The sequence below is a fragment of the Bufo gargarizans genome, chromosome 5 (assembly GCF_014858855.1).
Source record: "Bufo gargarizans isolate SCDJY-AF-19 chromosome 5, ASM1485885v1, whole genome shotgun sequence".
NCBI lineage: Eukaryota > Metazoa > Chordata > Amphibia > Anura > Bufonidae > Bufo > Bufo gargarizans.
The window spans coordinates 364,268,587-364,295,331 of record NC_058084.1 but is presented as its reverse complement, the minus strand read 5'-3'; the positions used below and the strand labels follow the sequence as shown (position 1 = coordinate 364,295,331).

At 42.1% G+C, this 26,745-nt stretch overlaps 1 protein-coding gene and 1 long non-coding RNA gene across 3 annotated transcripts in view; one reads left to right on the top strand and one right to left on the bottom strand.

Annotated features, from left to right (window-relative positions):
- Positions 1-1,427: 1,427 nt before the first annotated feature.
- Positions 1,428-19,595, top strand: LOC122937869. Its single transcript, XR_006389935.1, has 2 exons — positions 1,428-1,470; positions 18,043-19,595. It is a non-coding gene; the product is annotated as an uncharacterized LOC122937869 (long non-coding RNA).
- A 174-nt stretch (positions 19,596-19,769) lies between these two features.
- NR1D2 (nuclear receptor subfamily 1 group D member 2) overlaps positions 19,770-26,745 on the bottom strand; it is a 44,967-nt gene continuing 37,991 nt past the window's right edge. Inside the window, exon 8 of one of the 2 annotated variants that reach the window (XM_044293018.1) lies at positions 19,770-19,984. In XM_044293018.1, the coding sequence (XP_044148953.1) occupies positions 19,788-19,984 (197 nt within the window). In that variant the 3' untranslated portion in view covers positions 19,770-19,787. The remainder of the gene's footprint in view (positions 19,985-26,745) is intronic. The other variant, XM_044293019.1, reaches the window with a different exon arrangement.

Below are 26,745 nucleotides of genomic sequence, written 5' to 3'. Positions count from 1 at the left end.
TCCAACATCACCTTGGTGGACTTACTGGACAGAGACAGGCTACGAAATTCAGCAGGTCCAGTATTGGGTTGTGGGTGGGCTGCCAGACTAACTCAGGTACCGACCGGCGTGAGGTCAGGTATCTGGTTAGTCTTCCCTGGGGGGGGGAGATGTGTGGCGAAACCAACCTCGCCACTGGGTTTTGGAGAGGGCTGTTTAAAAGCCTCTTGCCTCAGGATTATGGCCCATAGTAACTTTAAAGGAGAAAACAGACCGGCCGCACAGCTTAAATCTGTCTGTAGAATTGTATTTTATGTTATTATGCGTTCGTTTAAATTGTATGTTATGTGAGGGCACCCAGATAGCTAATATTATTGTATTCATGTATTCTGAGTGCCAGTCACCTAATGATATGCACTCAGACTTGAGCTATCTGGGGATATGTTAAATGTCTGTGTTTGCTGTGGGGGTGTGCCATTGTGTGTTTGGGTGGTGATTCCTGTCCTGTTGTCTCCGCATGTGTATTGGCGATCTCCCCTTTGTCCTGAGAGATAATTGGATTGTGCTCGGTCGTCTCCGGGACAGAGGGGAGGAAACCATGATGCATTGTGGGGATATGTTGTATCTGTTCTGTATTTGCAAAACTAATAAAAACCAGGCTGGGTGTGCCAGCACATCAGATCACTGCTTGACCCTCAACACGGAGCCTTGTCTCGTTATTGGGGGATTCCCTGTATGCTGTTGGAGACTGATTGCCAGGAGTGTAAGCTGACGGATACGCTTTTCCTGTTCGTCTGACTGACAGCTACTTGTGAGGTTCCAGTTTGGAGTGCTATTTTGTATCCAGTTCGGGAGGTTGGTGTTCTGCAGTAGCTGTGCCTGTCTCTCGGAAAGGGGCATATCGCCTAAACGGATTTTAACCCCTTGTCTGCGGAAACGGTGCCGTTACAGGCCCCCTCTGTATTATTATCATATATAATGGCCCCCTCTGTATTATTAGAATATATAATAGCCCCCCTCTGTATTATTAGTATATATAATGGCCCCTCTGTATTATTATAATATATAATGGCCCCTCTGTATTATTAGTATATATAATGGCCGCCTCTGTATTATTATAATATATAATGGCCCTGTCATATTATTATAATATATAATGGCCCCCTCTGTATTATTAGTATATATAATGGCCGCCTCTGTATTATTATAATATATAATGGCCCTGTCATATTATTATAATATATAATGGCCCCCTCTGTATTATTAGTATATATAATGCCCCTTCTGTATTATTATGATATATAATTGCACCCTGTGTATAATGATAATTGAGGATAGTAGAGAATAATGTAAAGTAAGGAATCTAAAATGTTTTCTGTGAAACTCTGTAGAGACGAGACACGGCTGAAAGACGGTATCATGGCGGTCTTATCACTGAATGAAGACGTTATGGAAAGTCTACATCACAGGATATGTCACTGGATGGATGAGGTACCGTATGTGGTGCTGTATTCTACTGTATATAATAATGTCCATCCACATATCTGTGTTGAACGGTAGGGTTGAGGGGTGTATATAGAATTTGGCCCACCCTGCCGCATCCTGGCCACAGACTTCAGATCACACTGTGTGTCTTCTGAATTCTGGGGCCTCACACCCATCTACTACATTATCTGTACTCAGAGTTATCACTGTGTTATCTGTAGTGTTACATAGGACTGCAGGTGACATCTACTACATTATCTGTACTCAGAGTTATCACTGTGTTATCTGTAGTGTTACATAGGACTGCAGGTGACATCTACTACATTATCTGTACTCAGAGTTATCACTGTGTTATCTGTAGTGTTACATAGGACTGCAGGTGACATCTACTACATTATCTGTACTCAGAGTTATCACTGTGTTATCTGTAGTGTTACATAGGACTGCAGGTGACATCTACTACATTATCTGTACTCAGAGTTATCACTGTGTTATCTGTAGTGTTACATAGGACTGCAGGTGACATCTACTACATTATCTGTAAAAAGGGGCTTGTCCACAGGTTGGGGGGGCACAATACATGGCAACCCATGCTAGGCCACTGCTCCAGATCAACAGTCAATAAATAGGTTTCGTTTTATAGATTTTACATGTCACAGATAAACATACAGTAAATAGTAATAAAAGATAATTAGAAAATGATAATTAATCTTAATATAACATTTATAGAAATCAGATCAGGTTAGATAATAGCTTTACTGGGATTTACTCTGATCACCATATTTGGGGTCAGGAAGGAATTTTCCCCCTTACATAAGTATAAATGGCTCTTTCCTCTTAGGGGTTTTCACCTTCCTCTGTATCAACTAAGCCTTAAAATTCCCCCTCATAGAAATCCCACCTCCTATAACTTAACTAGAAATAAAATGCTATGTTTTTGCCCCCTCCCTTATAGCTTTTTGTCCGTGTCTTTATCTCCACGTGTGTAGTGTTCTGATAAATGTAGTAAATGTCCCCAGTGTCGTCTTCTTCAAAAGCCAAGGAGACGAGCTCTTCTTATAAACCTTCACTTATTTGTTAGATAATTAAATAGAGAACTTCCCTAATATACATCTATTATCTAATCTCTCCCTTTATGAGCGGGAAGCAATCAGATAATGGAGGAAGCAGTGGTTAGGAAATGATATACCCCTCATTGTAAAACTGCAGAATACAGGCTGTTATTTACTGCGGGATACATTCTGCACTTTCACAAGCAAGCACAGGCTACCAGAACGTATCCCATGTCTGCAGATGTGCCGAGGAGTAATCTTCTGGGAATCTGATTTCTCCATTTCTTCCAGCTGCTAAAAAAAGAAATGAGAAGTATAGGGTCACCTTAGGATTTTGAAATTCTTAAAGTGTTTTTTGGGATTTTCATATTCATGGCCTATCCTTTTGGTAGGTCATTAAAATCAGATTGATGGGGGTCTGACAACCCGCACCCCCACCAATCAGCTGTTAGGGAATATCTGATTGAATGGGAGAAGCACTGCTGTAGTCAGTTCCATCCTCTACACGGTGGATGGAGCTATGTAGTTCCGCCTCTTAAGCTACCCCCCAACAGCTGATCGTGAGGGGCGTTGTGTCGGACCCTCACTGATCTGATATTGATGGCATATCCTAAGGATAGTCCATCAATATAAAAATTCTAGAGAACCCCTTATGTTTCAAAGAGGTCAGATGGCGTCTTAGTGGCTGAAAAACATAAGTGATCCCCCTGGTGCTGTCCAGGTCACTGCTGCTCTGAATCTTCTCGAGAGAGAGGTGTCCACTAAGCACATCTAGTACTGATGTAGCAGTGTCAAGTCTATCAGATGTAGAACACTGCACACTGCTTTATCACTGCTACAACTAAAAAGATACACATTTAGATTTGCTGCACGTGATAGACTCCACACTATTACATATGAAATAACACAGAAAGAGAGCACATGAAAGATATGTTTGAGGCAATTAGAGGAGGGGGTATCAAATACATGTGGTGCTAAAGTGCTGAAGGTCTGTACAAGTTATTGGCCTGGACCTTGACACCAATGGGGGCAGGCTTGTCTCAGTGCAAAGAGGTGGGGGAGACTTTGAGGCTGTGACTAAGGAGCTAGTGGACAAGAAGTTGGTAGTTATGACAGGAGGCCCGTGTGTACCTGAGGGATGGTCCGCCTGCAAAGAGTGAGCCAAGAGCAGTATGGCTGCTTTGCCAAGCAGAGCCTGAAGCAGGAAGGACATGGTGAACTAACAAAGTCAACGGCAGTGGTCTGTGGGCTGATTGAGGTTGGTTGTAGAAGAAGTGGTCCTGTCACTGATCCTTCTGAAGTGGTGCTAACTGCTCGAATACTCAGTTTGGTCCGTGGTGGGTTTAGCTGTATTGTGCTCCAACCTGGAGGAAGTTTGCAGTTAGGGCCTATTGCAGGACTGAGAAGTTTCTCTGTCTTGGTGGACTGGTTAGACATGTATAGTTACAGTGTCATCTCGTTACCTCGAGGCCTGAGATGTGGCCTGGTAATATAGTCCTGAACTCCACGGGGCTGAGTGAAGTAGATAATGGGGAGGTGGCATAGTGGGACCAGAGCGGATAGGAGTAGTAGGGCAGATAGGCATTGTAGTAATCATGATGGATACCCTCCCCCACACTCCCTAAGACCGTGCAGTGATATAATGATGAAAACTGTAGTATAGTGACGTACAAAGATGAGACCAGGTTTTAGTGCAACAAGTTCACCGTTCCTTACTGCGGCAGTTAACGGATGAGTTACAGTGGCATTGTTCACATCAAATGCAACTTCACAGTTGGCATATGCATTTCCAAGGTTATGCATGGGGGGCTGGTCTCTCTCTTTTTTAATCAAACAGTGCAATCTTTACTTTCCTGGCCTACTTGTATATTGGACAGTGGATCCTGTCTGTCCTTTTTATATAATGGGACGCCTGAAGCTTATTATTCCCACTACATGCAGAGATGTCTGTAGGCTCAATATAAGTGCATTACCTTTCTTTGACAAAATATTCTACAAATCCTTTTTGGTATGGCCACTAAACCTTCTGTAGGAATACTTTCCTTTCAAGAGCTGGCACATCATACAGATTTTAAAATATTCACTAAAATATTGGCAAACAGACATCAAACAATTCTCTCAGATATCATACACCCTTCACAAACAGGTTTATGGTATGGGGATCTATTACCTACAATATCCGAACGGCGATTGGGGCGATATCATCAAGCAGAGTACATTGACAAACTAAGAGTATCCTAGTTAGCCTAGATGCTGACAAGGCTTTCAATCGAGTGTCATGGAGATATCTACAGGAAATCCTCCGGTTACGACACTTTGGCCCCATGTTCTGTACTCCTGTCCAGATGATGTACCATAATCCCCGCTCTACAATATGGGCTAACTCTTTTTGCTCCTCCTCATTTGAAGTGGGCAGAGGAACGAGACAGGGATGGCCATTATCCCCACTGTAAGGCTACTTTCACACTAGTGTTTTCACTGGATCCGGCAGGGTTCAGCAAAAACGCTTACGTTACTGATAACACAACCAGCTGCATTCGTTATGAATGGATCCGGTTGTATTATCTTTAACATTGCCAAGACGGATCCGTCATGAACTCTATTGAAAGTCAATAGAGGAAAGATCCATTTTTTTATTGTAGCAGATTGTGTTAGAGAAAACAGATCCATCCCCATTGATTTGCATTGGGGGTCATGCCATCTTGCTCCGCATTCCAGGACGAAAAGCTACAACATGTTGCGGTTTGCTCTCTGGTATGGGAACACAACTAAACGGAACGGGATGCATTTTGGAGCATTTTCTTCTGTTCAGTTCAGTTTTGTCCCTATTGACAATGAATGGGGACGGATCTCATCACCGGAAAACTAAAACGCTAGTGTGAAAGTGTAGCCTTATTTAATTTAGCCCTAGATCCTTCAATTAGAGTCCTACAATCCCTTTATCCATGGTATTCATACAGGACCAGTTGAAATTAACTACTAGCCTTTGCTGATGACATATTATTATTCACCTCAAACCCGCGTCAGGCTATCCCAGAGATAATGTCAGTTATAGCATCTTTAACCCATAGCTATGGATGTCAGTGTCACTGAGACATCATTTACTATTGCCGTCATTGCGTGCCAGAGCTTGGGGACAAGAGAGAGAAAACAAAGAGATAACAAGTTTTCCTAAAAATTATGAGTCCTAGGAGGCTAAAGGGGGTTATATACCAACTTTCAGGGCAATTGGAGCAACCGATTCAGGTCCAAATTGAAATTAAAAAAAGAAAATTGGCGAATCGGACCCGAAACGATATTGACTGGTTCACTCATCTCTAGTAAATTTAAAAGAAAAAAAACAATCCAAGGAGGAATTAATAAAAATCAACTTTAGAGTGAAAAATAATTTATGGCACAACCCCTTTAATGCAAAACCACAAGAAAATGAAGATGAAAGTGTAATTGTCATTTCAACTTTTTTTTTTAAATGAGTAGGCACAGTCATGTTAAAATTTAGAAAATACTTTATTAGGGAAATATGTATAATTTTATTTAGCCCATGCCTCTAATGTGTCCCCTGGGCGTGGAAAATCTATTTTCAGCATTCTGCTGAGCACTGAATACAGCTTTCTGGAAGATGCAGAGACAGGCTTCTCAGCTTGCCTCTGCTCTGTCTGCCACAGCAACTGCCTCCCTATGTGTAACTAACCTATTTTAATAGGGAGTTTATTATGAGTTATGCTAAAAGTCCCTGCCTATATCTTCTGTTAGCACTGAATGCTGCAGACCTGCTTCTATCCCTATCTTTGCAGCACTAACCATAAAACTTACTGGGAAGATATAGGGGAGTGGGACTGTAGCAATCAACGCTGACACTAAGTGTACTGTATGCCTGTGTTTAGCACTTACTGTTCGCTGCAGCGCTGTTCTCTATCTTCCAAGTACTGTCCTTGGTTACTGTTGGGAAGACAGAGAACAGTAAGTGCTAAACAGTCATACAGTACATTTACTGTAAAACACACTATATGGGCAAAACACCTCAAAAGCTGCTACAAAAAAATGCAAAACAATCAAGCATTTTTGAGGCTTGCTCTAACCTAAAAAAACACGTAACACAAAACTGGGTATGATAGCAACCTAAGGGTACAGGGAATGGCTTTTCCGTGGTTGGGATGGTCTGATTACCATGTGGCTGTATGAGTCATAGCAGCATTATAATAAATAATTAGAAACCCACTGTTTATTTGGTCTTCATTGTTAATGGCTGGACAGTAACCCACAAAATCTTACAGCCATTAACAATAAAAACCAAATAAATAATGCGGTTGTTATTAGTTAATATGATGATGCTGTGACTTGTACAGCCCCAAGGAGCCATATCCCAACTGCAGCACGACATCTTCATCTGGTCGTACCCTCAAGGGTCTATTCAGACATCCGTCGTGTTTTGCGGTCCGCAAAACACTGACACCGCACATCGCCGGCACTATAAAGAGGATTCCTATTCTTGTCCACAGCTGCGGACAAGAATAGGACATGCTCTATTTTTTCGCAGAGCCGCAGACCGGAAATGCGAATGCGGACAGCACACTGTGTGCTGTCCGCATCTTTTCTGGCCCCATTGAAAATGAATGGGTCTGCACCAGTTCCACATAATTGCGGAACGGATCCGGGCCCATTCATACGGACATGTAAATGGACCCTTAGGCGCATTTACACTGCCGACAATTGGCTGCTCGTTCCTTGGAGGTAAAGTGATGGCTACTGCCAATTGCTGTAAATAAGCTCTTATCCAGGATAGCTCTTAACCTGTTTGTGATGTCACTATATGTTTATTTTCCTATGCTGTGACGTTGCAGTATAGCGTAAGGAACAGAAGTATTTGAACACCCTGCGATTTTGCAAGTTCTCCCTCTTAGAAATCATGAGGGGTCTGAAATTCCCATTGTAGGTGCATTCCCACTCTGAGAGACAGAATTTTTTTAAAAAAAATCTGGAAATCCCATTGTATGATTTCTAAAGAATGTATTTGTCTTGCACTTCTGAACATAAGTATTTGAACACCTGAGAAACAGCAAGAATTCTGGCTCTCAAAGACCTGTTACTGTACCTTTAAAAAGTCCACCTCTACTCCACTTATTAATCTAAGTTAGTAGCACCTGTCTGATCTCTTTAATGACACCTGTCCACCCCACAGTCAGTCAGACGCCAACTACTACCATGGGCAAGACCAAAGAGTTGTCAAAAGACACCAGAGACAAAATTGTGGACCTCCACAAGGCTGGAAAGGGCTACGGGGCAATTGCCAAGCAGCTTGGTGAAAATAGATCAACTGTTGGAGCAATTGTTAGAAAATGGAAGGCTAAAGATGACTGTCAGTATCCCTCGGACTGGGGCTCCATGAAAGATCTCACCGCGTGGGGTATCACTGATGATAAGAAAGGTGAGGAATCAGCCCAGAACTACAAGGGAGGAGCTGGTCAATGACATGAAAAGAGCTGGGACCAAAGTTTCAAAGGTCGCTGTCGGTAGAACACTACGCCGTCATGGTTTAAAATCATGCATAGCACGGAAGCTTCCCCTGCTCAAGTCATCACATGTCCAGGCCCGTCTGAAGTTTGCCAATGACCATCTGGATGATCCAGAGGAGGCATGGGAGAAAGTCATGTTGTCAGATGAGACCAAAGTAGAACTATTTGGTCTAAACTTCACTCGTCGTGTTTAGAGGAAAAATAAGGATTAGTTGCATCCCAAGAACACCATCCCTACTGTGAAGCATGGGGGTGGTAAGATCCTGCTTTGGGGGTGCTTTTCTGCGAAGGGGACAGGATGACTGCCCTGTATTAAGAAGAGGATGAATGGGGCCATTTATTGTGAGATTTTGAGCAACAACCTCCTTCCCTCAGTCAGAGCATTGAAGATGGGTCGTGGCTGGGTCTTCCAACATGACAACGACCCAAAGCACACAGCCAGGATAACCAAGCTCCGTAAGAAGCATATCAAGGTTCTGGAGTGGCCTAGCCGGTCAACAGACCTAAATTCAATAGAACATCTTTGGAGGGAGCTGAAACTCTGTGTTGATCAGCGACAGCCCCGAAACCTGACAGATCTAGAGGAGATCTGTGTGGAGGAGTGGGTCAAAATCCCTGTTGCAGTGCGTGCAAACCTGGTCAAGAACTACAGGAAACGTTTGACCCCTGTAATTGCAAACAAAAGCTTCTGTACCAAATATTAACACAGATTTTCTCAGGTGTTCAAATACTCATGTTCAGCAGTGCAAGACAAATACATTCTTGAAAAATCATACAATGTGATTTCCTGGAAAAAAAAAAATATTCTGTATTCAGAGTGGGAATGCACCTACAATGTGAATTTCAGACCCCTCCATGATTTTCAAGTGGGAGAACTTGCAAAATCACAGGGTGTTCAAATACTTCTGTTCCTCACTGTACATGATGTGCACACCAGTTATGAGGACATCATTTTTGGGATTGTGTGTACATTAAGGAGACCAAAACATTAAGGGGCTCCAAGAAGGTTTATCTTCAGCAAACTCTGACCATGCAGTAATAGTCTTCTTGGAATCTGGTTGCCCCTACCTTGCAATCAAGCCATACACAATATTCTTGTTCACTGCTTCTTTTACAATGGACTTAGGACAATGGAGGGAATTTGTCAAAGACTAGGGCTGTTGTACTAAAAGTGAAAATTTTTTGCAAAAATGTATGACTTTTTTTAATTTTACCATGTCCTTGCCACTTTTGAAATAGTGGGATGGGCTTTGTAGGAGCCAGAAACCAGTGTAAATTATAACACAATTTTATACCAGGTTATAGCTGGTATAGATTTGCTTTTCTGGTGCACTGACTGCCTGAAGATGTGATATATTTATTAAGAGGTCTGGCCCTCTTACTAAATTAGATGCCTCTTTCTCCAGTGCACTTGTTATTAAGACTGGCATATGAAAATCACCTCTTAATAAATGACCCCCCTTAAATAACATTAGCCAGTCTGTTGAATGTTGTAATACAACCATCAACACTGACCTAAGGACCAACACAAAGTTAAAAAATGTAATCCAAAAATCATGGAAATTTATCACGATCAACTTCATTTCCACCAGGAATGAAGATGTACCAATGAGCTTCCAAAGGGTTTGGAGAAAACATACAGTAGGCCTATTTTTGACTGCACCCCCCCCCCCCCCCCTATACTTATGAAACTGATGGATGAATGAATCTACTTTGACATATCCTTTTCCTGAAAGATTATCTGTCATCAGGATGACCGCTCCTGACTTTTTAATGTGTATGCAGAACCTGCACTGTATTGTTCCAGTTACACTTACAGTTTATTTCAGAATTTTGATGCATCATGTCTTCTTTAGAGATAATCGATGGGCATAAATCTACGACAGACACACGTTGTATAAACTTGTTTATTTGAAAAGGCTAACAACATATACTTTTACAGACATCTCCATGTAGCAGGAAATTACAACTAATGGATTACATGTCCAGGTTGAAACATTTTGCACCATTTTCTTTTGCCCCAACCATTTTTTTCCACAATGATTGTTAAAGTGGTTCATTCAAACATATCACCTCTCCACCTTTTTAGCGTTTTTAGGAGCAATTCATCAATCAGCACAGACATATCAATACAAATTCTTTCACCATATTTTGAGACAATAGGATCTACGCTATACTAAAAAAAAATATATACATTCAGTTAAAGTGGAGAAAAGGATGGACGTGACTTTCCTACTTGCTAGAGGGTCCACAGTAAAGCACACAGCCTTATGCAGCCTAGGATCACTTCTATACTAACAAATGTCTATATAGAGACTTATATCTTATTGAATCTTTGCAGGCAATAATGGTCATTTTACTGTAGTACAGTACAAAATCTCTCAGAAATGCAGCTCGGGACATGATTGTGTTCATTTGTGGAAATCAACAGTACAGTATATAGGACAACACAATATTTGAGTTAATTCTTCTGGTAGAGGTATCAATAATTTCAGCACCCCTATGACATGAAACAGATTATTGTTAGCTAGTGCAAAGCTCCACGGCATAATGGATCCTGCTGAAGTGCCATTTAAAAATCCTTTTACCTACTCTTTTCAATGATACAGAATGAAGCTAAAAATAAGTATTTAAGAGGTTCTCCATCTAAATGTCTTTTTAGAATAATGTGCTTAATAACAGGCTGAGACGAAGAACGGCCTGATCTAACTGCTTCCAAGCTACACTTCCCCTTCTCTGCTGCCATCTCGGTCATCATTTCAAAGCCCAAGTAGTACTGCATAACGAAGGGGCAATATAGCTTGAAGTACTCAACATGCTTTCTATTAGGTATTTGTGAGTATAAATTTAGGTGGAGAACATTTACCAGAGAACTACCTTAAAATCTATGCAAAAAAACATGATTTTTTTAAAATAAATACTTTGTTCTTGCACAGTTTTCTGAGTTGAAGTTACAGATTTCCTGTATGAAAAGCTTCTTCACTTTACGTCCTCATGGCAATACTGCCTGTTCCTGAACTCTGGCAGTTTATTGTTGTCATGGGGACAATGTGCCTCAGCGCAACTAATCAGAATCCAAGTTTTACAGATTCCAACGTTCTTTTGTACCATAATTCAGAAAAGGAAAGAAAATACGGAAGAGAACCTGGCCTTCATGGCACCACTGACCTGCCAGAGTACAGAAGAGCACTCGGGCACATACACTTTTTTCATAAAGGTTTGTAAATTCAATCAGCACAAGAATAAAATATGCATTCTTTTTCATGTTAAAAACTTTCCAGCAGGATTTTATTTAAGTCATATGGGAGTTCTCCTATAAGCAAACCCCAGTTGGCGGGTTATAGATGCTGGCATTAGACTTTGCATGGATGCCCACTTCACATGCAAAGATACACTCCTCAACAGTGAAATTGCAACACCAAGAGGGAAAAGTCATGGAATTATGGAAATCACAGGATCGAAAGACATGTTAATGATATGCAAATGATAAAAATGGAAACTAAATATTCAAAACATCTGTTGTTCTGCCATCTCCATTTTTTTTTTAAATTGAGTATGAGTGTCAGGCACAAAAATATATGAACTTACACACCTTGGCATGCTATCAGTGAGGTTATTAATGGTTGTGTGAGAATTGTTCTGCCATGATGAATGCACTTTGGCATGCAAATTATCAAGATCTGCTACGGGCAGTTCCCTTTTGCAATTGCTGAATAATGATGTCCCAGATGTGCTCAATGGAAGACATGTCCAGCTGCAGGCCATGGTAGCAGGTTTAGGCCCACGCGCTGCTCACAGTAGCACAAGCAACATGCAGCCTGGAGTAGTCCTGTTGAAAAATGGTTTGTGGGACACTTTGGAGAAAGCCACTGGTTCCACAACTAAATCAATATAATGCTGAGCTGTTAGTGTATCTGAAATGAAGACTAGAGGGTCAGGTTACCATACATCATAATCCCAAGAATAAGCTTGTTGTGACATTCCCTTATGAATGCCTCTTCATGGAGTTACCCTCATAGTCTCCAGACCAATCTCTGTTTATCATTGCATTCGACATAAAAGCAGGACTTATCATTGAAGAGGATAGACCTCCATTCCCGCCTCCAGTGCCATCTTGCTGTGCACCATGATGGCCTTTGAGGGAAGTGGCATAAGGTCAACAAAGCATCTGTAACTGGATGTCTGGCTTATAGCCCAATCTTGTGCAAAAACCTTCTGATGGATTGTGTAGACAATGGTTGCCACCAAAGACTTGGGATATGATGTCCAACTGTACTTACAGTACAGAAAGGATCACTACGCCCCATTCTTCTAATCAGATGATTTGTTTGTGCAGAGGTTCACTTCTGTGCACCTCTTTCTGTCAGTCCAGTTCGTCGTCGTTGTCTCAACCACTGAGACACACAACATTGGAACAGTGCTGACATCTCGGCCAAAGAAAGTAGAGATCTGCTGGAGTGATAAAGCAAGGTCTCTCAGTCCAAGGATTCTGTCCTCTCAATTTGCAACAATCGGTGATACCGTTGAGCGGTGCAACGTTGATGGAACAGGGGGCATCACGCAATCATTCCATATGACTTGATTTTTTATCTGCAGATTGTACATCTGCTACCTCCACGATTTGCATAACCTAATGGCTTGTCCTTCTTGGTGTTTCAATTTCAATATTGAGGAGTGTATTAAGAATTAGACTTTGGACTTTCCCTATTTTAGCATTATCTATTACAACATACAGAATCACACTTCAACAACAAGGAGCACTACATATTTGTGGTACACATCAGGAAAATACCAAGTATTCATTACTTGTGTTGCTAAATTCTATGGTATCTTCTCTCTTTTATGTTGATGACTACTCTGATCTGCCATGTTTGTTGCATTCATTGACACTTAATCATGAATAACACATACATATCCTACCCCCTAAATATTGTCAGAGAGGGGGTAAAGTATCAGCATTATTGAATATAATTTAAAGCTGAAATATCAATCTGGAAATTAAAATGCAATGGTTTTGTCTTCCTCATTTTGACGTGAATGTAGCTCCTGGCCATCACTCAAACTCAGAAGTCATAAAAGTACATCTGCTCTAGTAGATAAGGCTTTTCTCTTCCCTATGCCATAAGCATGTAGCCTCAGCCAATCCAAGCAGGTATAAGCTTAACCTACATTACTGTACAGTATTAACATGATGTTGTTTTTCACGTGCCGTATCCAAGCTAGTGGAAATACAGTAGAATTTTACCATGATTTCAATGCATTGTTAAATTAGTACTGTAATGCAAATTAAGGCTTTATCTTGTACGTATAAACATTGCAAACACTGAGAAATGCATTTGAGAGATTTATTGTGATTTTTATTTTGTGCATGCGTGTATGTGTCTATATGTCTTCTGTTAATAAAGCAATATAAAAATATTCTGATAAAAAAAAGTTACAGCAATTCCTAATTCCATACTGCTTCGATATACAGGTTATAATCTTCTGGAGTCCTTATTTTTGTGTCTACATGCAACAAACACATTTATAATTGCCATTAACATAACCTTGCACTGTGTCTAAAGCAGCATAATTACATAGCAGTCTGACCGAATTGTAGGGCCCACAGAATAAAATAAGCACAAAACTTTAGAAACTAAGTCATGCTGTGCTGACATTTCACTTGTCCACTACCAAGCAATATGGACACAGCAGCTCTCCTTCATTAAAGAGGATCTCCACTGTCATTAATTATTTCACATCAATAGTAAAATAGCAATAAGAGGTAGAGAAAAACAAAGTTTTAGTCCTTTGCCCTTTCACTGTCCTTATTTAATTGCCTCTTTGCCTTAGGGCCCATGCACACGGCCGTGTTTCACGGCCGTGGAACGGCGGCCTGGATCCCTCCTGAGAGCACGGCGTCACTGGTTGCTATGACGCCGTGCGCTCCCTGCTGCCGGCACAGTACAGTAATACACTGGTATAGATCATACCAGTGTATTACTGTATTGCGGCGGCAGCAGGGAGCGCACGGCGTCATAGCAACCAGTGACGCCGTGCGCTCCTGCTCTCAGGAGGGATCCAGGCCTTAAGCTGAGATGGAAGTTGGGATAAACGGCCAGGCAAAAACCGAGAAGCACAACAAGCTACTCTGGTAGTTACAGAAGCAGTGGAGTGGTGGTGACTCGCTTGGCTATTTCCATAAGCCTGGCCTCCAGGGCTGGTGCTTAGTCCCATCTCCTCATGGAAATGGTGAGCTGGGACAACCTCTTTGACAAACTTTTGTTGTTAGTATTAGTAACTGGTTTGTCAGACAAAACAATGCAACATAGAGAAAAGAAGCTTAAGAAGCTTGGCAGACACACCATGCCATTGTCCATGTGAAGATGTGGAGAACCTATTTAGTTTGCTTTCAGGAGAAACCACAGAAAATATTCTAGCACCCATCGTAGGCATGTACACACTCACAAACAACTTAGGCAGGGACTACACGTCAACTTGTGTCACTAGACATGAATATTACAATGTCTCACTGCAGCATCACATCTAAAGATTGTCACAGTCACGATGCAAAATGTGACATGCCATGACAATGTAATGCGAGATGCAAAAAATCCATCAGTGTAGGATTTTTGTTCGCATGTCACTTTGTCATCATAGACCACATTCAAAGATGCATGCAGCTGTGGCTTCACTGCAATCTGATTGTAGTTTTACAGCCGAATCAATTAAAATAGTTGTGCGACAGCAAATGACAGACAAGTTGCACAAATGTTTTTGGTTGCATGACTTTTCTAAGTCTTCTTTCGGTCATGCAACACATTGTCCAGCAGCCCGAGCCTTAAAGGAGTGCTCAGAAGGTTTGGGTCCAGATGAGGCCCCATGAAAAAACTAAAAAAAGACTGGCAAAGTTGAGAGAGGTAGGACTATGAAAACCAAGACAGTTGTAGAAAGGCTGGGCTCTGAGGGGTGTTAGCTAAATACTATAAGTGGAGTGACTACTGCACACTAGATAGCAACAGTAAACTGGGTATAAAATCCTAACATCAGTTTTAGCAGCAGTTCTAGAATTTCATTCTCTCTTAAAGGGGTTGTCCGGGTTCAGAGCTCCGATGCCAACATCAGGGGTGCTGCCTGGGCGAAAATAAGGGTATGTCCGGGTTCAGCTCTGAACGTGGACAACCCCTTTAACCATAATTGATGCCTGGGATTAAGAGGGTCTTTTTTGTTTTGTTTCTTAAACTTTTGGACATAATGTCCAGGCATCTGAGTGACCAAACACTTCCTGAGATATTTAAACTAGGCAATAAACAACTAAGATTCCGTTAGGCATGTGATAAGAGGAATAACCTGTGTCCTAGAAATGGTCTAATATAAAATATGGCTCCTTTGACTTGTGAGGTCATGTATGAGGCTTATGAGCATGGATTGCCATAGAGTTAACCTACTACCAATACCCAGTAGAAGCGCCCATTTTGTGAACTAGTGATATCGCCGATTCTTGGGGAATATATCTGTGAACATAACTTATCAGGGTAATACATCCCATAAAATAAGTCCTTCATTTTTTGTATGGGCAAAAGAATATTCAGAAGTAGCTGGAAAGCCACCAGTAGTTTAATTAAACGGCCATACCTATAACATGTGTCAATGTTCTCAATGACACATTTAAAGTTTAAGCCTATTTTTTTTATTGATTTCAATATATTTTAGGCTATAATAGGTTTTTATGAAAAAAAAAAAAGAATGGTTTGATTGTCTTCTGCAGATGCAGAATACCACTCTGTGATAAATCCATCAGAGTGCTTATCTGATGGCTCGGTCTCCAGTTTCTTTCTGACCTCTCCTGAACAATCTTTAAAGTTCAACTCTGACATGAACCAGAAGGGAAGGGGCTGGGGGAAGTGCAACGACGTATCGTCTCCTCTCAAAACAGGGAGGCTGAGACAACAGTTAGTGTGAAATCAAAAGCTAACAAACTTTCTGCCTGGGGAAGGGGGAAATAAAATCTTGAAGAAAAGCTCAGTTGCCAAACAAGTACATTAGTAAGTGCTTCAGTTATATATATATATATATATATATATATTTATAATAACGATAATTCAGGGCAGCACTCCTAGTAATAGAGGATTGGGTGCCAGCGATAAAACACCTAACCAAGGTATGTGATACAAAAATAGAAAGCACCGCAGCACATCCGTTGGTGAAAATAGTGGATCTTTATTCACCCAGGTGACGTTTCAGTCCGCTTACTGGGACCTTGAGAAAGGTCCCAGTAAGCGGACTGAAACATCACCTGGGTGAATAAAGATCCACTATTTTCACCAACGGATGTGCTGCGGTGCTTTCTTTTTATATATATATATATATATATATATATATATATTTAACAGGGAAGAGTTTTCTCTGCCTGGAACACCCCTTTAAACTTGTCAACAGGCTAATAAAGGAAAACTTACAGAAGATTGTTATGAAAATAGTACACCTGAATTAATTGTGGGATACTGAAATATTTCAAAGAATATAGATGTAATATTTTAGAGCTGTCAAACTCTCATAACTAAGTGCATTCAGATCTCTGATGGCAGCCATTCGGTTTAAATTGAGCCTACCCTTTGGCTTCAGCCAATCAATTCAATGGCAGGCATATCAATGACTGATACTCCGGTTATCTGTAAGTACTGCATTTTACTGGACAGAATGGTTGCCTGCAACGTGTGAGTGATCACAACACGAACCTGCTTCAAGATGTGTGCAGGTACGGAGCATCAGAATACAAGAGATCTGTACGATTCTAAGTTATATGTAATGGGCCATAAATTGTTTCTAAATTAAGAAACACAGAGAACAAAATTTGTATGGCACATGAAATAAAAGAATCACATAAAATGCAATAAATAAATAAAAACATTAATAACAAGAGTTCAATCAAGAGGTTAAAGGATTACTGATCACACTTTTCTTCTTTTTACCACATTAATATATATTAGCAAAACATAACAACAAAAGAAAACCTTAATCATGTCCTTTTTGGTGCAACACAGTGAAGAATATTACACTTTGTGGTTTCTTTAGGAAACCTACTGCCCAATTTTACCCAGTATATTTGGCGCGCATCCACAACCAAAATGCCTACAGTTCTTAGATCTCTCTGGATGTTCTGCCAGTGAATGGCTTAGCATGGCATCTAACGTCTCCTTGATGTCATCCCACTCCACCTTGTCCTGCACTATGTACAAGACATACACTGGGGAATGTGTCTCAAGCCTAATCCAATATAAGAGAGGGACTCCATAATGTAAGTAGAGTGGTTCCGCCTAAGTGGCACCGAGAAGCCTCGTGCTAGGCTGCAGTTCAACCCTACATAACACAAAAACCAGAAACCCTGATGTGGTTGAAATGATGGCAGTTAGGAAATGATGCAATTTTTAGTGTTGTCCTAAAGTTTCTTTAAGCTGAAGGGGTGTTTTTTACTGTTAAACATAAATCCAATAAGGAGACACAATCAATTTTTTTTTCATAAATACAGAGTTATAAGTCAGTTTTGCATCAGATTTTATAGGATTTAGGGATGTTACCCAAAGTTTAAAAAAAAAGTATCCTTTTACAGAGATCACCTTAAAGGTCAAATGCAGCAGCTCTGAGAAAGATTAGCCCTCTGTGTTGGGTAGTTAATTAGCCCAATGGTGGGACATGAAAATATAAAAGATGTTAGTTTAAAAAAAAAAAAAAGCCCTGTGACTCAAACGGAGAAATGGGTATGAATGTTTTTTTTACACCGCTGCTAAAAGTTGGATCTTGTTATAACTGATAAGTTATTACATGTCTCCCTTACTACTGCAAAAATGGTCACTGAGACAAGCACTGTGAACACTGGTTCGCTCCTAATATAAAGTGCAGATCTTATCTACTCTAGCTGAAAACCTAGCGCAGTGCTAAGAACTTATTCATTACATTTCTACATACTTTTTATGCTGCACATGTATTGTGCTGAACACACAAGTATCTATAAGTATCTTTTTTTCTTTGCAAAGGAGACACATATCCACAAAGGGTTCATTCATCTGTGAAGCAGGCCAGAAACTTCCTCCATCTTTGTGACAATCTGTAAAGTACAGCAGGAGCTTCCTCCATGTTTGCGACAATCGGTAAAGTACAGCAGGAGCTTCCTCCATGTTTGTGACAATCGGTAAAGTACAGCAGGAGCTTCCTCCATGTTTGCGACAATCGGTAAAGTACAGCAGGAGCTTCCTCCATGTTTGTGACAATCGGTAAAGTACAGCAGGAGCTTCCTCCATGTTTGTGACAATCGGTAAAGTACAGCAGGAGCTTCCTCCATGTTTGTGACAATCGGTAAAGTACAGCAGGAGCTTCCTCCATGTTTGTGACAATCGGTAAAGTACAGCAGGAGCTTCCTCCATGTTTGTGACAATCGGTAAAGTACAGCAGGAGCTTCCTCCATGTTTGTGACAATCTGTAAAGTACGGCAGAAGCTTCGTCCCTGTTTGTGACAATCTATAAAGTGCAGCAGAGGCTTCATCCATATTTATAACAATCTGTGAAGTACGATATGAGCTTCCGCCATGTTTGTGACAATCTGTGAAGTACGGCAGAAGGGTCCACCAGGTTTGTGTCACTTTGTGCTGCTCATTTGAATTCAGCACTTCAGGGGGCATTATATATTGCCCAAATACAATATTATACATGGATGCTGACTGAGGTGAAACTGTAGTCCCAAGAACACCTATATGCACAAGCCGTGGGCAACGTTCTTGGATTTGCCTGGATTTAACGATTGCTGTTACTTGCCCAACAAGTCCTTTTGTACAGCGAGTCACTGAGTTTGCAGCTTGGCCGCAAAAGACCCAGTTGCACTGGGAGGTTTCCATGTAACAAATGTCTGCAGCATACATTTTTTTCAATAGCTGGATATCTTTACATATTTTTTAAATTCTTATACATAATAACGATTTGTAACAGCTTCCTTCACAGTTTAAAATATTGCAAGGAAGCCAACATATATTCATCTGTAACTCTCTAACCAGGACTATTTACAGCTTCAAAACACATAAATACAGAAAATGGATCCAATCTGTGTGACAGACAACAATCCAGATCTTCGTGGAGGCACATAACTGACCAGCAAAGCATTAGGAATGATAAGATACATACTTTGTAAGATATAGGATTTTCCAGACGCCTAAAAGCTGACAAACGTGCTGGCTGTGTACTTAGTTATATAAAAAAAGAAATCTAAAATAGCCTTGACCACGGCCAGCAGAAATTTGGTGAAACAAAATTTGGTTCTTTAAATGGTTTAAAACACATAAAGCACATTTGTGCGCGGTTTCTCTCTCTTCTAGGCTGACGGACATTTTTCTTAGATTTTTTTTGTGAGTTATGTTTTTGTTTTTTGTTTTACAGATCCATTCCAAATTTGAAATACCTCCTACTCAACGCAAAATAAGGCTCGAGGAGTCTGTATGTTATAAAGCAATGAAGCATAAAGTGCAGACGCTGTCTCCGTTGTGTAGAGGTAGCCAATTTGTAGGCTGCACCAATATCCATGAAAAAAAAAAATATCCTCTAGGGACTAAAGCCTCAGTCATTTCACTAACTTCTAGTGGGCTGCACATATACTTTAGTTGACAAAAGACTCTTCCTCTTCTATAGGCTATTTTTGCACTTGTAATAGATGTATTGTTCCAGACATACCCTTAGGAACTCCTAATCTGTCACACATTATACAGTAGATGTCGAACGTTAGTCATTTATAGGCCTATGGGTGAATTTTGAAAGCCAAAAGCTCCTCTGAGTGCATGTTATTGAGAGAACGCAGGTCTGCTAACTTCAGGAGGAGCCTAGTAAAGGTGGAGGCCTCGTTGGGATGGTTTTTCATGATTAAAGTCCTCAGTGCACGGATCAGTGTTTCTTGTAATGCTTCAACAGAGTTTACATTTTCAATACCAGAGCGATCTAGAAGGCAAAAGAAAAATAATACTAATATATTATTTGTAATTGGAAGGTCGAGTTATGATATCATATGCACAGGATATACATCCAGTAGATAAGTATATTAACTGTTCAGTGGAAGGACGTTTAGAGAAGAAGTGGCACATAAAACACAAGCAGTCAGAAATGTAAATTCTTCTAATTCTCCACAACCTTGTACTAAGGACATTATTCTAGCATGTATTGTTCATCTGATAAAGAAATGTTAAATAGGCTTGAAATGTAGGAACTTCAGGGCCAGAAATGTGTTCCGGGCTGTTGTCGGTTTCTTGAAGAACATGGCAAGGAGTGCCAATCAGATCAAAGTAACTTCCAAGGTTAAAGGGGCTGTCCGGGCTTTTTCTATTGATTACCTATCCTCAGGATAGGTGATCAATATCAGATCGGCAGGGGTCCAACACCCGTCACCCCCGCTGATCAGCTGTATGAGGAGACCGGGCACGCAGTGTGCACGTGCCGTCACCCGTCTCTCTTTCTGTATGTCTATAGAACAGCTGCAGGAAGAGAGAAGAGAGATGGAGGGGGTGCCGGGTGTCGGACCACAGCCGATCTGATATCGATGTCCTATTCTGAGGATAGGTCATCAATATAAAAAGCCTGGACAACCCCTTTAATTCTGAGACATGATGGGAGTGACATCTCATATTATTTCCTTACATATGTGCCTTATTTCTATACTTCAAGTTTCAAGTAACTTGGATAAGAATAACTATGGATAAGGGTAACATTAAATTAGGATTTATCAGGTCAAGGTCTAGTCATTGCTTAAAGAGTTACTGTACATTCACACAATTTCATTTAATTTAATAGAGAATGGTGTAACTAGCACATTTCTATATCACTTCATAAAAAAAAAAATATGACTGCATCCACCTGAAAAAAAGCAGTAAAGTCATGGCCACTAGGGGTCTCACTTCCACCTAATTTGCAGTACAATGCCTGCTGTCAGGAAAGATCTGTTCCTACTAACAGAGACAGGGCTTAAGATCCTGAGCCTGATAAATAAACTGCTTCTAGACTGCTTCTGGACATTACAGGGGCCTCCTGTCTGCCTGTAACTGTGATTTCCCTCTCCTTATCTGTTCTGTGAGCTCCGGGGGTGAAAAAAAAGTAGTGGGAAGTAAGGGAAAGGACATCACAGCAGTACAGTGTCAGCAGATTCCACAGAAGGGAGACGCCCTCTACTTCTGACAGAAATGCATCTAGCTGTGCAGTTGAAACAGGGAATAATATGGCTAAAAATAGGGAAGTTATTATTACACAAAGAAGCACAGCCATTGTGCAAAGCATACCTGAAAACTCAGGTACGCTTTAAAGGCTCATTCCAGCATTACATAGTGCAGCACAAGCTATGTACAGGCATGTGTGTATGCCTTGTTTAGCTGATATGCCATTTATGGGTTGTCTGCCATGTTGATTTCTTCTTCTCCTCAGATGTGGCTCCTCTAATGTAGCCTACATTTTCCATCCTGCCTCTAGCTTTGCTGAGACAGAGGGGACAGGGTCTCATCACACTGCACTTTCTCTGTGACATAAGAGTAGCCAGTGATAGATCAGTGACATAGAACATCTGTCTCCTAATCCATCTGCAGAGTCTCAATGTATCCTATATGATACAGTTTCAACCTGCCTACCCTACCTCCTGCTTGGGATATGTTTTTCCCTGTCAGCTCTTACAAGTAGGAGGCAACGGACAGTAGTGTGAAGCAGCATCTCATAGAATACAATGGAGATTCTGCACATGGCTCTTCCTGGTCTATTAGATAACACAGAAATTATATCTTCCCTAGCACTCTATGCATGGTGGGACATACAGACATTCTTAGTGAACCTTAGGAGGGATTAGATTGATGATGTAATCCTGTAGTTCACAGGAAGTCAGCCAAACAGAAGAGCCCAAAAGCCTTTCTATACAGAAGACCAAGCTCTGGACTAGTAGTCAGACTGGGGATCACGTGACAGCTGCCCATAATGAAAAGGCTTAAAATGTATTCATGCAACTGAGCAGGGGTGAAACAAATATGGCTAGAATATGGTTGGTGTGTTTGCATTATACGTGCAAAACTGCTGGAGTGCTTCTTTAATATTACTACAGTACTGTATATATATATCACTATTACAAGTTATAAGTAATTTCCAAAATTACAAACACAACACAGACATCATATTCAAGCCGATATCCCGAATATTCAAAATGGAATTAACCTTTAGAAATGAAAAAAAGAAGGAAATTTAGAATCTCTGGATAAGAAAACAGAAGTTTTTGATGGAAGAAGTAAGGCACTAATAGCCTGCTATCATGGTCATTATTTAGCTGCCAGGTATGGACATTGTATGATATCTTTGGGTTCCTAAGACCGGAAACTGTACTTCATTGATACATAGATAGATAGATAGACTGTCATCTGTTTGTGATATATACCATCAGACATAAATACATTGATTTTCTGATGGTTCCTATGCCTTGCTTAACCCCTTAAGGAGCAGGCTCATTTTCAGTTTTGCATTCTTGTTTTTTCTCCCTTTCCAAGAACCATACCTTTTTAAATTTTCCATTCACATAAACATATGAGGGCTTATTTTTGGCAGCACAAGTTGTATTTTTTAATTGCACCATTTAATTTACTATGTCTTGTAAAACAGGGAAAAAAATTCCAAGGTTTTTGGGGTTTGGATATTACAGCGTTCAGTGTGCGCTAAAAATGACGCTCTCTTTTTTCATGTTCTTGTTTTACTACTTAAACAAATAAAAACCTTTGAAAAACAATCAAAATTTTCTTTGCATCGCCATTTTCTCAGAGCCATAGCTTTTTCTTTTTCTTTATATTTTCATCTATAGAGCCATATGACAGCTTGTTTTTTGCGGGCCGTACTGTAGTTTTATTAGTACAATTTTTGGGAGTATATATAGCTTTTTCATCACTTTTATTAAATTTTTGTTGGGGGGGGGACAAGGTGAATAAAAGGCAAATTTTGGAATTAGGAAAGGGGGTAATTAAATATTTTTTTTTTTTTATGGGAGTTTTTTTTGTTTTTTACTTTCTCTACAGTAACCTTTAGTTCCTTAAGTTGACTGGAACCTGCAATGTTCTTATCGCTTGTCCCATAGACTGCAATAAAATACTATTGCGGTCTGTGAGAATCTGAGACACTGTCTGCTGAGCCATGCCTCGGGAACGGCTTTACAAGGCAGTTAAACATGGCAAGCCTGGGAACCTTCAGAAGGCTCCAGGCTGTCAATTTAACCGATCAGAGCCCCGCAATTTCAGTGCAGGGACTGCAATTGGAAGGCAGAGGGAAGGGGCTAACCCATAGATGCTGCAATAGCTATTGACTGTGGCATCTAAGTGGTTAAATGACCGGGTTCAGCGTAATCGCCGATCCCCTTCATTGCAGCCAGGTGCCTGCTGTATTATACAGCCAGCACCTGCCTACGTGTGTGTGTGTGTGTGTATATATATATATATATATATATATATACACATATATTGTAAGAAGGTACAAGGAATGATCGTGGATGATAGGTATGTGTCACCGAGGTTCCTGGCCTCGGTGGAGTAAGAGCCAATTTTCATGTGTCAGCAGCAGTTGCTGTGTGACACCTTGCTATCTAGTATGGCTTTAAATAGCTGATCCAGGACGGCTCTTACTGGGAGTAATCAAAGTGCTGGGTGGGTGACTACTCCCCACGGTACAGGCCGGGTTTTGACAGGCCTGTAAAACCACAGCCAGCAGTGTCAGGTGGCTGGATTACTCCTCTCTGACACTGGAGCTGTGTGAAACTCTGCTGAGATCTGAGGCCTGTGTGTGGGCTGAAAGCTGAAGACAGTGTGTCGGGCGAGCAGGCCGCCTAAATCGTGCAGGTGGACTTTCTGAGGCTGAGCATTCAGCCGGTGTGGATTAAACATCCAGAATCAAAGGTGAATGTTTTTCTGTATGAACTGTTTTGGGTGTGAACTAACACCAATACTGAAAATGGACTGTCATACTGTGAACCTGTAACTAGTGTGAATAAACGCTGCCGTTTTTGCCTCTATACTGCACCCGCTTGTCCCATCTACCAGAGCGAATCCCCACAATTAGTGGAGGATGTGGGGAAGAACAGTGAGGCTGGCGTGAACGCCAATATTTTGGGTTTCTGCATTTTTTCAGGCACGGTTGTATGTCGTACATTAAACCAGCTGTATTACTACCCATCCCCCATGACAACATGGAGGCTGTTGTGAAGGCCCTCATGGAGGCTAATCTGCAGCAGCAGGAGACAAACCTGCACCAACGCGAGGCTAATAAGCAGCAGCAAGAGACCAACCAGTTGCTGCTACAACATGTGAAGGCTTTGCAGACAGCAGGAGCGACCCCGAGCGTCCACGATGCCCGGAAGGCAGTATGTGCAGCGATTCCTAAGATGACACCCGCAGACGACATCAAAACCTACCTGGTGTACAAGAAAGTGGCCACAAGGGAGAAGTTACCCCGAGACCAGTGGGCCGAGGTCGTCGCTCTGTTCCTAGGCTCCAATTCCCAGCGGGTGTATTTCGACTTGCCGGACAATCAAGCAGCCGACTACCAAAAAGTAAAGGGTGAGATTTTGGCCAGACTGGGGGGTGAATGTGTTGCTCTGGGCCCAGCGGGTACATCAGTGGGGGTTTAAGCCTGCTGAGCCCGTGAGACCCCAATATTATGACTTACTCCACCTCTTGCAAAAGTTGCTACAGCCTGATGTGCTGAGTGTCACGGCTATGCTGGATAGACTATTGGTCGATATCTTCTGGAGGGCTCTGCCACCCCCTCTCCAGCACTGGATCAGCCAGATGTCTCCTGGCAATGCCCTGGAGATGGTGGACCTGGTGGAGCGCTACAAGGCTACTAAGAATCTTAAGGGGGGTTCTTTCGGGAGGGGGCAGTTAAACCCCATAAATCTTCACCCCAGACCAGAGGACTTGTGCCAACCAAACCCGCCCCGAATGTACCCCCTGTGGACCCGGCTCCGATAGTCTGCTGGCGGTGTCAGGAGCCTGGCCATGTTCGAGCTGAATGTCCACATAAGGTGAAACCCATGGACACGAACTATGGCTTCCGTCAGTCGTTATATGCCAGGAAGCTGTGTGCAGCGGGTACCCCAGAAACTCTAAACCACTTGTGCCAGGTGGAAGTGGGAGACACTCCAGTGGAGGCTCTGCTGGACTCAGGGAGTCTGGTGTCCCTAGTAAAGGCTTCACTGGTACAGTACGCTGAGTATACTGGCCGGAAAGTCGGGGTCATGTGCATTCATAGGGACTTAAAAGACTATCCCACTGCCCTAATGTCTCTAACCACGGGGCCGGCAGGTGGACTCATGAAGTGGCAGTTGCCACAAACCTACACTATGAACTTATAATGGGGAGAGCCTGCCTCGAGAGTGACTGATACACATGAGACAGGGGTAACCCCAGCAAAGTGGCCTTGCTCCGGGGGAGGCCAGAACCCTGGGAACCCAAGGCCGAAGGGCCAGCGGTTGGGGTGACCGCCACTTCGGTGGAAGAGGGGGAGACAACCCCACTGAGTGTAATGGCGGGAGACATAGAGGACTTGCCGCCAGGGCCTGAGCTGGCAGACCTTAATGTCTCCGGGGATAATTTTGGCACTGCACAACCTGGGAAAATGTATTAATAGTAGATGGTGAACCTCAACAAGCTGGGGCAGAGTCGGTGTTACCCCGGTTTGTGGTTCAGCAGGATATGTTGTATCGGGTAAACCAGCTGTGGGGTGAACCCATTGAACAGTTGGTGGTGCCCCAGGCTTATCGCAAACTCGTGTTAGAGTTAGCCCACCAACATGTTCTCTGGGGTCATCTGGGAATGCAGAAAACACAGGGCCGGATATTACAACGGTTTTACTGGCCCAGTGTGTTTAGAGAGGTGGACGAATTCTGTAAGTCTTGCCAGACCTGCCAGGCAACTAGCCCCCAGCACCTTTTCCGCAGTCCTTTGGTACCTCTCCCGATCATCGAGGCACCGTTTAAGCGAATCGCTATGGACCTCGTAGGCCCAGTACTGAAGTCTGCTAGAGGACACCAACACATCTTGGTCGTCCTAGACTACGCCACTCGGTACCCGGAGGCAGTGCCACTGCGACATACATCGGCTAAACTTGTAGCTAAGGAGCTAATGAAAATGTTCTCCCGAGTGGGGCTACCTAAAGAGGTTCTGATTGACCGGGGGACCCCTTTTATGTCCAAGGTCATGAGGGAACTCTGTAAGTTGCTGCATATCAAACAGTTACAGACGTTCGTGTACCATCCGCAAACAGGCAGTCTCGTTGAGAGGTTTAACAAAACAATAAAAACCATGTTAAAAAGGGTGGGGTCTAAAGATGGGAAGGACTGGGACCTTCTTCTGCCCTATCTCATGTTCGCTGTGCGAGAGATGCCCCAGGCCTCTACTGGGCTCTCGCCCTTCGAATTACTATATGGCAGACATCCTCGTGGTTTGTTGTACATAGCCAAAGAGGCGTGGGAACAGCAACCTACTCTGCATAAAAGTGTCCGTGAGTGCATTACCAAGATGCAACAGCAGATAGAGACCGTTTTGCCTCTTGTCAGGAAGCATAAGGAGGCCACTCAGCGAGCCCAGTGTCAGATCTACAATCGGCAGGCTCGAGTGCAGATCTTTAACCCGGGTGATTGGGTTTTGGTTCTGGTGCCGACCGTGGACAGTAAGTTCCTGGCCAGGTGGCAGGGGCTCCAT